Source organism: Echinops telfairi, unplaced genomic scaffold, assembly GCF_000313985.2.
Source record: "Echinops telfairi isolate 266 unplaced genomic scaffold, ASM31398v2 ScPeMD7_7400;HRSCAF=8409, whole genome shotgun sequence".
Taxonomy (NCBI): domain Eukaryota; kingdom Metazoa; phylum Chordata; class Mammalia; order Afrosoricida; family Tenrecidae; genus Echinops; species Echinops telfairi.
Window position 1 is genome coordinate 7350338 of NW_022111300.1, and position 16055 is coordinate 7366392.

At 39.0% G+C, this 16055-nt stretch overlaps 1 protein-coding gene and 1 non-coding gene across 2 annotated transcripts in view; both read left to right on the plus strand.

Moving 5' to 3' along the window:
• MIB1 (MIB E3 ubiquitin protein ligase 1) overlaps positions 1-16055 on the plus strand; it is a 167061-nt gene that overhangs the window by 29104 nt on the left and 121902 nt on the right. Inside the window, exons 2-3 of the mRNA XM_004702902.3 lie at positions 10531-10702; positions 14173-14302. Coding sequence (XP_004702959.1) covers positions 10531-10702; positions 14173-14302 — 302 coding nt within the window. The remainder of the gene's footprint in view (positions 1-10530; positions 10703-14172; positions 14303-16055) is intronic.
• LOC115871718 lies at positions 15522-15683 on the plus strand. Its single transcript, XR_004047439.1, has one exon. It is a non-coding gene; the product is annotated as a U1 spliceosomal RNA (small nuclear RNA).

Below are 16055 nucleotides of genomic sequence, written 5' to 3' on the forward strand. Positions count from 1 at the left end.
GGGTTTAAGTGGAGAGAAAATGTTTTGAGAATGATGTACAAATGCGCTTTACACAATTGATGTGTCTATGGATTGCGATAACAGTTGTATGAGCCCTAATAAAATGTTTAAAAATAAAATAAATGGTCCCTTTTAAAGAAGCCTTGGCACAGATTATGAGTTTGTTACTGTTGTCATCTCTGTATTTTGTTGAAAAGCAACCTAGAGATTAAAAAAAAAAAAGTAGAAAAATTGTAGAAAACTGGAAATTTTTTTTAATGGGGGATCAAGTTGGGGAGGCTGGGATACAATTTCCATATGTCTTATTTTAACCAGTTTTCATTAGAAGAATAGCTGCAGTTAGTATTGGATTAATACTTAATTTTGTGTGTGCACATATACAGACACACAAGTATACACCATATAGACTTTTCTGATTTACAGCAATACCCTATAGCACCATGTGGAATGGTTCCCTATGTTGTAAATCTCCAAGGTTGTAATGCACGAGTGCCTCATCTTTTTCTTGTGGAGCAGGGTTGAGCTGCGGACATAGAAGTTAGTGGCCCAATGATAAAGTCACTGTGCCACCAAGGTTTCTTCTAAATGCATTACCCCACTGCCATTGTAGGGATTCCGATTCAGAGAGACCCTGTTCTGAGATTGGCAGGCAGCTCTGAATGTATAGAGGGGGTGAATATATTTAGCATATTTTACTTTTTATGATGATGGGACCAAATAGGTGACACCTGTTTTTAGTAGACCTTGTTTAGAAGCTTAACCATTGTGTAGACAGTATTACTGGTATTTGATAGTAATTATGCTCTATTTTTGTCATGGTGCTTTCCCATGCATGGTAAGGCAGATAGAGCTATTTGACTTTTACTTCAGGTCTGGGGCTAATAGGGATGTTTACTTAGATGAAGTACATGCTTTCTTTTCATTACCATGTAAAGGTCAGTGGAAAGGTTGAGAGAAACAAAGTTGTCTAACAGTTACTAAAGTTAACTACAAACTTAAACGTTGGTTTCTCTAAATAATTACTTATGGCCCCTCATGTTTTTGCTTTGGCATAACTTTTAATTGTAAAAGCCATGTGCATTAGCATCTCAGATGTTTATACTGTGTATTGAATTCTCTTAACTGCTTCCTAAAATAATATACAATGTAGAAATTTTGGGAAACTAGAAAATATAACCCATTGACCCTATGGCAATGAGTGAATTTTTTTCTGCTCTGAGAGAACATGTGACAGTCTGCTTCCATAAAGATCAGTCGTAGAAGTCCTATCAGGCCAGCTCTACTCTGTCCTGATTCTACAAGGTGGAATCAACTTGTGGACATTTTTTTTTTAACCATTGACAAATATAAAGGGTCAAAGTCATTTGAAGCATATTGCAAGTGTCTTTCATAAAACTAAAATCAAACCAAACTCACTCCCATTGAGTTGATTCTGATTTACAAAACCCCTGTACTATACAGTGGTTCTCAACCTTGCTAATGCTGCCACCCTTAATATAGTTCCTCATGTTGTGGTGACCACCCAACCATAAAATTATTTTTGTTATTCATAACTGTAATTTTGCTACTGTCATGAAAATCGGGAGACCCCTGTGAACGGGTCATTTGACCCCCCAAGGGGTTGCGACCCACAGGTTGAGAACTGCTGCCCTGGAGCGTGGTCGAACAGCCCCTGTGGGTTTCTGAGATTGTTATACTGTATGGCGTAAAAAGCCTCATCTTACTTTTGCAGAGCAGGCTGGTCTTTTTGAACTGCTGACCCAGTTGTTAACATTCCAATTTGCAACCTGCTAGACCACCATAGCTCCATGCCTTCCATAAAGCAGTATCAGTTTATATTTCACATGTTTACTTGTACTGAGATATTTTAATCTTCCAATTTGAGAAGATAACACTGGTATCTAGTGTTTTTGTTTTAATTTAAAATTAATGCTCAAGATGTCCTGGGTTAGCCATTGGGTTCCTAACTGCAAGGTCGGAAATTCAAATTTAGCTATTCCACCGGGGAAAGATGAGGCTGTAAAGATTCACAGACTTGAAAACTGTATAAGGGCATTATGAATCAGCAGGGGATTTGGTTTGGTTTTGGTAATCAAAATTGAAACAAAAAATATAACGGTATGAAAATGCCCTCCCTCTCTTCAACACCACGGGCTTTTCTGACAAAACAGTAGTAGCAAGTAGAGAGAGAAAGACAGACAGACACACTGAATATGAGAGGATGAGAGGAATGGGAATGAAGTGCTCTCTGTGGGGTCAAGGCAATTGAAAAGGAGTGAGAAAACCAGTGCAGCCCCTGGGAAGACACTCTCTTTGGGGAATAACCTGACATTTAGTATCAATGAGAAAATGGCCATGGGAAAGGTGGGTAATTTGGTAAAAGGGTAATCCACACAAGATTAATAGTAGTCTCTGGGAAATCTCTTAAATTATTTGAGTTCTATGCTCAGATTGCATAATTTACCTGGGGTATTTGCTGGTTTTTGTTATCAAATTATTTAAATAGATGACTTGGTCATTTAATAGGTTATATTAAGATACAGTAACTATAGTTTGATTATTTTGTATAAATGCAGTCTTTCAAGTTGTTTACTTTTGTTATATTACTGTAGCCTCACAACGTCTCTTTCCATACCAGAGGTCGTGACCCCTTTGGGGGTCAAATGACCCTTTCACAGGGGTCACCTGATTAATAACGGTAGCAAAATTACAGTTTTAAAGTAGCAACGAAATAATTTTATAGTTGGGGGTTACCACAACATGAGCTGTATTAAAGGGTCGCAACATTAGGAAGGTTGAGAATCACTGTTCCATACAAAAGGAATTATTTTCTCAATTTATAGATGAGAATATTGCATCCCCAAATAGTTTAAGTATTACCTTGCCTAACAAATTATAGCACATGTTTCTTATATCACATACCATTTTTCCCATTTAATGCAGTAATTTAAGTATACAAGTATGAAATCATGTCCCATCTGGTTATTTCTCAGGTGAACTTTGTTTATGTGATTTATTTCTAAGTCTTATATTTCATGTTGCTGCCAAAGTTGCAATGGATTCATTGAATCCAGTACTATGTACTTTTCTCAAATTTCTTCCGTGGAAGGTCTTATCTGCCACATCTATGAAACTGCCCCCCCACCCCCACTAGTTTCTTAGCTGAGTTTCTACCAGAGGAGACGTATTAGATTTATACTTTTTATTTAGTGTGTGCTTATTTATTTATTTTTTAGGCTTATTTTTTATTGGTAGCTCTTTTCCTGTTTTTTTTTTTTCTCTTCCTGTTTATAAGCAGAGCAGTATTAGATGTTTTTTAATCTTTTTAAAAAATTGTTTTATTGGGGGCTCGTACAACACTTATCACAATCCATCCATCCATTGTGTCCAGCACATTAGAGCTGTATTAAATTTTAAAGGTTCATTTTGCCTATCCTAAAACGTCCATAATGCTGTTTTGTTTTCTGTTGTGTCCTTTATACCAAACCAAACCAAACAATATGAAACATCTCTTTTACTTTCTAACCCATAGTCACAAAGTTCTGACCATCTCTTGACTGTTGCTTTTCGTTTCCCCATGCTAATTTACCATATATACTTAAGTATAAGCTGACCCAAATATTGGCTGAGGCACCTAATTTTACCACAAAAACTGCATTAAAAATGTGCTGGAAAACTCGGCTTATACACGAGTATATATGGGAAACCTCCATCGTCTCCTCTTAACTTCTACATGAACTTCTTGTAGCTTGACTCCTTTTTCTGTCCACTAGTGTAGTACAAGTGGTGTAGTATTGAAAGCCACTGAAGCCCACAGCTGGGGCAAAGAAGTAGTTGACCGAATGAGTCAGTGGACCCTGCCAGTCTCCTCTGTTGCTGCGCTCACGTGCGTGTGTGTGTGTGTGTGTGTGTGTGTATAGACTGCAGGAGTGTGCACACAAAACATTTTGGGTGTCCTGTACCCTGTTCTTGTTTAGTACATTAGGCACACCAGACACTCCAATTCCTTTCTCGCTTCCTTTCCACACCTCTGTTTTCTGTTTCCCCCTTTATCTTCATAGTTGAAGCATAGGTTTATTAAGCATGATATTTGTTTAGAATTTGGTTAACTTTACTAACACATTTACTAAAGTGGATAGAGGAAAATGAATAATTTAGAATTTTTTTCTTTGTCAGGAAGTAGCAATAGTGTCTTAATTCTTAGAGAGTTTAGTAATAATAGTGCTATTTGTACTCTGGTTCATGCATATATTGTGCCTTCTTTTTTCATTTTTAAAACATCTCACTTTTATAGCATATATTGCCTCTGGCAAAGGAAATTGAGGTCATGAGAGCAAAAATGGAGCCTTTAAGAAATTTAACTACGGAAATTTTCTAAATGTCTACCAAAAAACACAAACACAAAAAGACCCCAAACCAAATTCACTGCTATTGAGTTGATTCCTATATAGTGACTATATAGGTCAGAACAGGATTTCAGAATTTTACAACTATAGATCTTTATGGGAGCAGATAGCTTCATTTTTTTCCCCCCCATGGAGCAGCTGGTAGGTTTGAATCATTTACTTTACAACTAGCAGCCCAATGCTTAACTCTTGGAACCATCAGGACACCTCAATTGATACAAAGTAGAAAATGTAATGCATCCATTACAGTTTCCAACATGGCTGGTCTTAGACATTTCATTTAAACTTCCCCTTTTTTACCTTCTCTAAGTACCATTATGTTTTATATAAACAATTCAATTAAAATGACTCTTCAGAGATACTGACAGCAGTAAGGGTTCCTAGAGGGTATGGGAAATGAAAGGGGGAGGGTGGGTGGAGGAAGGCATTAATGATTGTACAGCTTCACCTGATGGAATTGAACAACCGAACTGTATGGGAAGGGAAGAGATTATTGGAATGAGTAAGATATGTCAATAAAAATATTATTTAAAAAATGACTCTTTCAAGGATGGAAAGTCAGAACTGAATCCAGAGGAGCCTGATTATTGTACTTAGAATGTAGTCCTTGCTGGTGTTTCAATAATCAGGCTTGACGGTGTAGAGCAGGGGGCCTCAAACTTTTTAAACGGGGCCAGTTCACTGTCCCTCAGACTGTTGGAGGGCCGGACTATAGTTAAAAAAAAAACTATGAGTAGATTCCTATGCACACTGGACGAGTTGGCTGCTAAGCAGGACAGGCAGCGGTGGCAAAAACACCTGGCGGGCCGGATAAATGTCCTCGGCGGGTCGCAGTTTGAGGACCCCTGGTGTAGAGTTTGCCCATAATGCAGTGACAATGATGTTCATAAACCACACACTTAAAAAAATAATACTTTAGTATTTATTTGTGATATTATAACATTGTGATGTTATAACAGTAATGAAAGGAGCATTATTCCCAATCTCAATACCCAACAATGTCAGTTATTTTTATTAATAAAAATTCTAAACCCAGACTCACTGCCATCTAGTTGACTCTGCCTCATAGCTACCCCATATAGAACTGTGAGTTTCTGAGGTTAACTCATTTCCAGAGTAGTACACCCCTCTTTCCTCCCATGAAGCAGATAGATGATGGTTTTGACTATGTGGTTAGCAGCCTAATGCAAGACCACCACACCACGAGGGTTCCTTTATTACTTAGTAGTGGTTTATTTTATACTTGTAGTTACTATCCAGAAGCCCTGGTGGCATAGTGGCTTTGCATTGGGCTGCTAATCATAAAGTATGCAGTTTGAAACCACCAGCAGTTCCTCAGGAGAAAGATGAGGCTGCTCTACTCCGGTAAAGAGTTCGTCTCAGAAACTTTCGGACAGTTCTACCCTGCCCTATTGAGTCACCCTGAGTCTACATAGACTGGATGGCAGTGAGTTTTGATTTAATCTCTTAGCCATGTGAACATTTATGTGGAGGCCATAAAATGTCTACATACGTCCTTTTTTTCCCCTTTTCCCTAAGCTTAGCTATAGTATGATGTAGTTAAGTTGGCCCCAACTCCTAGTGATCCTTGTATATAGCAGAACTAAACAGTGCCCGGTCCTGCACTATCCTCACAGTTGCCGTTCTCTTTGAGCCCTTTATTACAGCCACTCTTGTGGATCTTCTTCTTTGTTGCTGACTCCCTTCTTTACCAAGCATGCTGTCTTTTCCAAGGACTGGTCTCTCCTGATAACATGTCCAAAGTATGTGAGAATGAAGCCTTTGCCTTTAAGGAACATTCTGGCTGTACTTCGTATATAAAGACAGATTTATTTGTTCTTGTAGCCTACTGTACTTTAAATCTTCTTCACCAACATCATAATTCAAATGTATTCATTCTTCTGCAGCCTTCCTTTTTCGTTATTCAGCTTGCACATTCATATGAGGTGATTGAAAATACCCTGGTGTGGGCCAGGTGCACCTTAGTTCTCAAAGTGACATCCTTTCTCTTAAACACTGTAAAGAGGTCTTGCACAGCACATTTACCAAATGTACCACTTGATCTCTTGACTGCTGTTTTGATGAGCATTGATTGTGGATCTAAGCAAAATGAAATCCTTAACATCTTCAACCTTTACTCTTTTTATTGTAATGTTAATTTTTGGTCCATTTATGAGATTTTTTTTTTCACATTTTATTAGGAGCTCTTAGAGATATTATTACAATCCAAAGTTCCATTAGATTACTGGTTCTCAACCTGTGGGTCGCCCTTTTGGGGTCTCCCGACAACATGAGGGAACTATATTAAAGGGTCACAGCATTAGGAAGATTGAGAACCACTGCATTAGATCAAGCATAGTTGTATAATTGCTGGAATCATTTTCAGTACATTTTGCTTTTTGAACTACTTGATGATATCAGCTTCTCTTTTGTTCTCTCCCCACCCTACCACCCCCTTGAACCCTTAATATATTCTATATTCATTTATTATTTTAAAAATTATTTTATTGGGGGGCTCATACATATCTTATCACAAGCTATACATCCACTGTGTCAAGCACATTTGTACATTTGTTGCCATCGTCATTCTCAAAACATTTGCTTTCTACTTGAGCCCTTGGTATCAGCTCCTCATTTTTCTTCCCTCCCTCCCTCACCTTTCCTACCTCACAACCCTTGATAATTTATAAATTATTATCATTTCATGTTTTACACTGTCTGATGTTTCCCTTCACCCACTTTTCTGTTGCCAGCCCCTCAGGGAGGGTGTTATATGTAGGTCATTGTGACCAGTTTACCCTTTCTCCCTTACCCTCCTGGTATCGCTACTCTCATTACTGGTCCTGAGGGGTTTATCTGTCCTAGATTCTCTGTGTTTCCAGCTCTTATCTGTACCAGTGTACATGCTCTGGTCTAGCCGGATTTTTAAGATAGAAATGGGATCATGATAGTGGGGGTGGGGGAAGGAAGCATTAAAGAAGTAGAGGAAAATTATATGTTTCATCGGTGTTATACTGCACTCTGACTGGCTCATCTCCTGCCCATGACCCTTCTGTAAGGGGATGTCCAGTTGCCTACAGATGGGCTTTGGGTCTCCGCTCTGCACTCCCCCTCATTCACAGTGATAGGATTTTTTGTCCTGGATCTTTGATGCCTGATACCTGATCCCATCAACACCTCATGATCACACAGGCTAGTGTGCTTCCGTGTGGGCTTTGTTGCTTCTCAGCTAGATGGTCGCTTATTTATCTTCAAGCCTTTAAGACCCCAGATGCTATATCTTTTGATATCTTGGCACCATCAGCTTTCTTTACCACATTTGCTTATGCACCTATTTTGTCTTCAGTGATCCTGTGGGGAAGGTGAGCATCATGGAATGCCAGTTTAATAGAACAAAGTTTCCGTGTATTGAGGGAGTACTTGGAGGTCCAATGTCTATCTCCTACTCTAATAATAAGCCTATAAATATATGCACATAGATCTATTTCCCCATCATATATATATAAAATATATTTCATACCGTACATACTCGAATATAAGCCAATCCGACTATCAGCGGAGGCACCTAATTTTACCACAAAAACTGGATTTAAGACGTGCTGTAAAACCTGGCTTATAAATGCACTTTGTCCCCTAGTTCTTTCCTCTATTTCTTTTTACTTTCCTCTTGTCTCACTATCATGTTCAGTCTTCATTTGGGTTTCAGTATCCACTCAGTTACATTGCCCTTGATCAAGCCCTACCCGGCCTCCTACACCCTCCTCACCATCTATTTTTGGATCACTTGTTCCTGTGTTCCCTGGGTTTAACACCACTCCCCCACCTTCCCTTTTCCCATGTCAAGCCCCCCCAACCATTGGTTTGTTTTTTTCTCCTTCAGATTATCTCCTCCGATTTTCTTACCTAGATAGACCTGCAGAGATAATAATGTGCACAAAAAACAAGCCAGACCAAAACAAAAATAGTGAAAACCATCGACAAGATAAAAGAAAAGCCTGTAAATAGTTCAAGGTCTGTTTTTTTGACTTTTAGGAGTGTTTTCTGGTGGAGTCTGATGGGGTGCCACACCGTGGCCCCACAGTCTATTTTTTATATTCCCTGAGGACTTTGTTGCTCTGCTCCCCTTGCTATTCTGTTACACACCCTTAGTGTTTCACTTCAGTGTGGTCGGGTCAGGTCGGGTGCAATTACCACACTGTGTCTCCAGTGTTTTCCCCCCGTAGCGCTATGGCTCAGTGAGTGACGTGTCTCGTAGTGGGGCTGGCCCTATGGTCCTCTCTGTGCTGTGGCTGCTCTGAGCGGGAATATCGCCCTCAGGACTTGGTGGGCCAGGATGTGCTCCACTCTCTCTTCCTCCCCCTTCATTTGCTCCTGTGTGGTCTGATCAGACATGTCCCTCTCCCTGAGCTGTAGCTTCGGTGTTGTCCTCTGAAGTGAATTCTTCCGCAGGGAGCAGGGGCTGTCCACATAGTTGGGATTGGGGCTATTATTACTATTTTTGGCATAACATACACCATCTCATGTATCCAAAATGAAATCCTTAACACCTTCAACCTTTACTCTTTTTATTATAATGTCTTTTAGTCCATTTGTGAGATTTTTTTGTTTACATTGAGTTGAAATCCATACTGAAGTCTGTCATCTTCCATTTTGATATGCACGCACTTCAAGTCCTCCTTTGCTTTCAGTAAGCAAGATTGTGTCATTTGTATATGTCAGATTGTTCATAAGCTTTTAAGCTGGAATCTATATCCACTGATCATTTTTAAAGTGTATTCTTTTTTGACAAAATTTGTTAGTATCTATGGGTAAATACTTATATTAATTGATTTTTATTCTAGGGGATAAAGATCTCAAATAATTTTATCAAACTCCAAAAAAACCCAATCTTGCTGCTATTAAGTTGATTCTCACCCACAGTCACCCTATGGGACAGGGTTGAGGTGCCTTTCTGGACTCCCAAGACTGTAAAACTTTATGGAAGTAAAAAGCCTCATCTTTCTCTCTCGGAGTAGCTGGATGGTTTCAAACTACTGACCTTGTAAGCAGCCAAACTTGTAACCCACTATACTACAGAGACCCTTTTATTAAGTGTTAAAAAGAACAAAGACAAGACACGGACCAAAATAAAAGAATCATTCGCAAGAGGGAGACCATCAGCATCACAGAAAATAAAATTGCTCGAAAAGTCATGATTGGCAGCAGATGAATCCATCAGTGACAGGCAGACTACAGAAGCGGGAAAGGGATCATGATTGTGTTATATACATTGGGTTATACAGAGTAGAAAAGTTTTCAGGATTGATGTAAGGCCTTCTGACCACAGTCCTCGTATGTCATGACTTTGTGATCCCAGAAGTCTTAGCAATCCATTTTCAAACACACTTTACTTGAGGGCAAAACATTTTACCTTGCTGATCAATGGAAAGAACTCAATGTTGAATCTGTATAGAGACTCAAAATGGATTTAGGATTCTCAAAACTGTAGCCTTCAAACACCTCCAAGAGCAAAATCATACCCGCTGCAATTGAGTGGAATCCGTCTATAGGGTAGAATACTACTGCCCCTGTGAGTGTCCAAGAGGGCACATCTTTTCTGGGAGTTGAAAGGCTTATCTTTCTCCTGTGGATCGACTAGTGGTTTCTGAACTGCTGATTTTGTAGTTAAAGCAGCCCAGTGAGTAACCCACTATGCCACCAGGGCTCCTTCCATAAACCTGGTGCTTAGAATTTAAGCTCTAATATAATTTCCACGACATCATGAAGGTAAATTTGCCTTTGCTTTTGGAGTTTACCTGGAGAGTTGCTTGAAATTTCTCAGTTGGTGTGTTTTTGAAGCCTGAAACACACACTTGGTGGTAAAAGACCCTGCTTTCTTTCCTTGGACACTGGATGAGGACATAGAGAATGTTACTGAGAAATAGCCCAATGTTCTTACTGTTGTAAAGGGAAGTGAGAGAGCATATCTAATTTAATTTGTATTGATGAAAATGTTTGGACTATGTTGTAATGAAAGTATACATGATTCATTTGGAATGGCTTCCCCATTATTAAAATACCTTGTGAACAGCCCATTTCTTTAAGTGATAATACTCAATATAAGCATATATCCTTGTTTTAATAGGCATCAAACATGATGGAACCATGTGTGATACCTGCCGCCAACAACCTATCATTGGCATTCGATGGAAATGTGCTGAGTGTACAAATTATGATTTGTGCACAGTTTGCTATCATGGAGATAAACATCATTTAAGACATCGCTTTTATAGAATTACTACACCAGGAAGTGAACGGTAAGGAAGACAATTGTTTTCTTCAATAAGCATTCGTTGCATGTAATTTTTATACTGTCTAGCTTAAAAAATAAAAGCATTGGAAAGTAGCTGGCTTATTGCCAGGTGATCGTAAATAACAGACTAGATAGATAAAAGTGGACCTGGCCTGTAAATATAGGTATAAAAACTCATTGCCATCGGGTTGTGATTCCGACTCATGGCTGCCCTATGTAGAAAAGGATAGAATTGTTCCTGTGGACTTCTAACACTATAGAAATCCCTGTTTCTCTGGAGGAGCAGCTAGCTGGTGGTTTCTAATTGTGGTTAGCAGCCAACAATGTAGCCACTATGCAACTAGGGCTCGTATATATACATGTATCCATGCATGTATGTATGTTAAGGTGACCAGACGTCCTGCTTTTGAACAATTTTTCCCGCATCCCGCGGTGTTTTAAAAAATTCCCGATTTTTGGAAAGAATGCACGACAATCTAGGGTATACGGTTTTCGGCTGCCATGTGGTTATTTTGCCAAGATATGAGTTTTATCAATGGTGTCCCGCTTTACCAATGTTAAAATCCGGTCACCTTAATGTATGTGTATATTTGTGTGTGTACATACATACGTACTTCAGAGTTATTACAGGTTCAATTCTATACCATCATAGTAAAGTGAATATTGTAGTAAACAAGTCTCACATATATTTTTTCATTTCATTGCCTACGAAAGCTTTGTTTACTTTATACTGTAATCTATTAAAGCAGCCCTGGTGAGGTTATAGTTTAGTTGTTGGGCTTCCAACCTCAAGGTTGGCTGTTCAAACTCAGCAGCTGCTCTGTGGGAGAAAGATGAGGTTGTTTCTGTAAAAATTTGCAGTTGACTCTGGCAATGTATAATAGCCTATGGGAAAGTTGGAAATATGAAAATTGCCAAATTGTGATGTATGTATAGAGACATGAAGTGAGCACACGGTGCTGGAAAAAATGGCACCAGTAGGCTTGCCCGACGCAGGGTTTCTTTAACTTTCAATTTGTAAAAAACATCTATGAGTGCAGTGTGGCAAAGCACAATAAAACAAGGTTATGCCAGTAGAGAGTGGAGCTGACAGACTGAGATAGCCCTTCTGTAGCTTTGATACTTTGTGTTCCTCAACATTTGCAAATGCAAAGGTAGCAGAAGAGACACTGATTATTTTCTTCTCAACCTTTGGTCTGTCTTTTGCTACCAGATGAACATTGGGCTCACTGATTGTGTCAAAAGGCATTTGGCTGCTTACCACAAGGATGGCAGTTCAAACCTACTGGTGGCTCTGTGGAAGGCTTTTTCTGTAAAGGTTTATAGTCTGAAACCCGATGTAGAGTTTCTCTGAATTAGAAATGGCTCAATGTCAGATTTGTTGGTTGATAGCTACTATATTTTTTGCAGATTCCAATATCAATAAGACATGGTATCCTTAAAGACTTTAAGTTGAGGAAAATAATGAATCAACAGTGATTGTTATGAAATGTTTTGGAGTGTGTAGACATGTGTTAAGTGGATCAGGAGCAAAGAGAGGAACATTGTTAATGGCTGCAGTGTTTCAGGAGATGTAGTCTTGTGTAGATATGGATAACAATGCATGGAAGCAAGACTTAGGAGAGGCATAGGGGCTAGTAGAATGGAATTTGTAATCAGAATGCGCTTACCCTGCCATTTAATTATTCACACAGTGATTTTTGTCTTTCACATTATAATGTTTTATGTTGAAATATAAAGAAAGAAAAATGAAAAACAAAACAAAACAAAAACCCCATAGAATTAGAAAAATGAAGTAACAAGCAAAGAAAAAACATTGTTTTTTTAAGAAAAATTATTTTGATTATATGAATGATAAGATATTGAACAATAAGGGATAGTGACTCTGGAGAACAGAGCTGACTCATTCTCTGTAGAATTTTTTTCAAGGTCTGATCATCTGCAAGTAGGCAGACATGTGTAAGTAAACTCTGGAGCTTACTCATAGTGTCCCTGTGTAGGCTGACACCTCAGGAAACTAACTCTGTGTGGGAGCAGGTAGCCTCATTCTTCTCCGGAGGAGTGGTTGGTGGGTTTGAGCCACCATCCTTGTGGTTAGCAGTCTGATGTTTACCTGCAGTGCCATCTTGGTTTCTTTTGGAGATAGTTTATGTAGGTCAAATCAGGTTACAGTTGTATGAGGGGGCATTAAAAGGTTTGTGGGAAAATGGAATTAAAAGATCATTTTTTTCCATGAATATTTTGAAACTTCCCTCATTTTTAACTTGGTATACATAGTATGTTAAAAATTTTCAAGTCGGGTAGTTTCAAACAAAAATCTAGGCTTTTGTTTAAAATGGTGAATGCAAAGATGATCTGATATGTAAACCGCAACCTAATTCACATGCACTCCCAAAACAAACAAACAAAAGCTTATGGATTCTTAAAGCACACAGACTGGGAAACTTCTCTTCATTGGACCTGCGTACATTTGTTCATGACAACAACTGACTGAAACAGAGGAACACCTTCAGTCTTGGATAAATCATGCTGTGTAATTCACCAAAGTCCCTACCACTTTTTGCTGATTTCCTAACCCTGAGGCCAAGTGCCACTTGCCGTTTATCATTGCAACAGTTGAATATTTCCTAGGCCCGCTTTAATTTGTATCGACATTGCTCATTACTTGCCTCGTAGCCAGGAGGTTTTGAGTCCGCCACCTTTAATGTAGTGAAGAGTATGTTGTTGTTAGTTACCTTTAATGTGTTAGAGACCCACTGAAATCCCATGTGTGCAAAGTAGAACTGTCCCATAGGATTTTAGCAATTCCCTAGGCCTGTTAATAGAGGTGCTTTTGGGTGGGCCCAGCAGATCCAGTTATTTAACTGTTTGCACCATAATTTTTAACCCACTGCCATCAAATTGATTATGGATCTAGTACTCCAATTGGATAGAGTTGAATGGCTTCCTTGGGTTTCTGAGGCTATAAATCATTATGGAAGCTAACAGCCTCATCTTTCTCTCCAGAGTTACTGATGGGTTAGAACTTCTGACCTGGTGGTTAGTAGTGGCCCATTCCGTTAATCTGCTATGTCACCAGGGCACCTTGTTTGCCCCTTAGTCACACCCGAAATGGTTGGATCAGGTTTAGCAGCAGCACCTCTGTTACTTGTTAACTTTTGTGATGCTTCTTTGGGACTCAGTTTCTTGATACGGAAAATGGATAGTACAGCATATCTTTCTCCTAAGATGTGTAGCACACTTAACATTTGTATCAGTGCTTTTATACATAGCTTAGTACATGGTAACTACGAGTGTCACCATCACCACCTGTGGGATGTAAAAGGTCTTCTTTTATCATGCTATGTTATTACGTAATCAGAACAATGAAAAATGCTTCATTTTCAAAATAACCCTCTTTATCATCTTATTTTAAAAATAAATTATTGTTCCCTATTTTTATGTAATCCTGAAAAGAAATAATTTTACTTTTAGGGTTCTGTTAGAATCTCGCAGAAAATCTAAGAAGATCACAGCCAGAGGCATCTTTGCTGGCGCCAGGGTGGTGCGAGGCGTAGACTGGCAGTGGGAAGATCAAGATGGTGGAAATGGGCGAAGGGGAAAGGTAAAGGCTTTATCTCCGTCCGTTGTGTTTTTCTAGTTTTATGTCCAGGAGACTTTTATTACTATTATAAATGACTTTCTCAACCAATTTTATTTCTGTGCCAATAATAATCATAATTTTTAAAGTCGTATTTTTTTTTTATCCTGAAAGAAAAAAAAGATTGTTTTTGTGTTGTAAACATTAGCATTTCTTGGGAAGGTGATAGGTACATCTTACCCTTTTGTCCTCAGGTTTTCTGTTGGCTTCGAGTTGGCAGAATGCTTTTCTGGGAATCCCTTTTGAGCCAGTATCTCATGCCCTCAGCTCTCCTATTATTGAAGTGTCATTTAAATTTGTTCTGTGTTCCATTCCAGCAAAGGCCGGCCTCCTTCTGATAGGTGCTGTCAGACACCCCATGAACACTTACTCTGTGACCTTTCCCAGGTAGCTTGTAGAGCACTCTAGGGAGTCACGTCAAGCAGTAGTTCTAAAGAGAATTTTGTATCATCGTTTACCTAGGGGGGACACCCAGAGATATTTGAGCTAAGGAAGTTGTTGGTTTTGTTTATTTTGGACATCATCATACTTTGACTATCCTTTCATTGATTCAACCAATCAAGAGATGAGTGTATATACTCCCTCCTGTCCCAGATACTGGATGTACTAGAATGAGTCACATATCATATTTGAAACTGGTGTCAATCACTGCTAACCTTTCTGGAAAACGAGAGAAAGGGAGGACTTTAACCTTGAGGAATAATAATTTTAAAGTCTTCACAGCAATTCAGAAGCGCCTTAATAAAGACTTCATGCTGTGTACATGTTTTGACTTAATGTTTTGACTTAAAGATTTCTGACATTAACTTTTTGAAATACAAATTTTGTGAATTCAGAGTGCTGCTATATTGGGTTCATTTTAGTAATCTCTAGGTTTAATACTTGGAAGTCAGACAGATATATTTTAACCATTGCAGTTTAAATACCGTATTGCTGTATTCTAGTTTGAGCAGCCCTGGTGGGGCAATGATGAAGTGCTCAGTTGCTAAACAGGTTAGCTGTTTGTTCTCACCAGCTGTGCTGAGGGAGAAAGATGAGCAGATGGGACAGTTTGCCACTGTGAAGATTTTTGGAGCAGTTAGACTGTCCTATGGGACACTGCGAGTTGGAATTGACTTGATGGCAATGGATTTTTTTTAAATTAAGGAAACTGACTTTTGCTCTTTAAAAAAAATCAACACATATACTTACCTGGCAGGGGAGATACCATGATCACGAAGGTGGTTTTCCCAGGGCGAGGCTCATCCATTGCATTCCGAATGTGCTGACCCCTGCGATTTCCCCAAATGTGGGAAACGACTGCATAATCTGTGGCCATGGGCGACTGCATCCGCGCTTTCTCCTGAATTTAATTAAAACAAACAAACAAAAAGTCAACACATTACAAGGATCTACATATAACCTCCTCCCTGGATGATGGACAACAGAAAAGTGGGTGAAGGGAGACATCAGACTGTGTAAGATATGCAAAATAATAATAATTTATAAATTATCAAGGGTTCATGAGGGAGGGTGGAGCGGGGAGGGAGGGGAAAAAATGAGGAGCTGATACCAAGGGCTCAAGTAGAAGTCAAATGTTTTGAGAATGATGATGGCAGCAGGTGTGCAGATGTGCTTGACACAGTGGATGCATGTATGGACTGTGATTAGAGTTGTACGAGCCCCCAATAAAATGACTTAAAAAAATCAACACATTTACTTGAACTCTTGTTATATC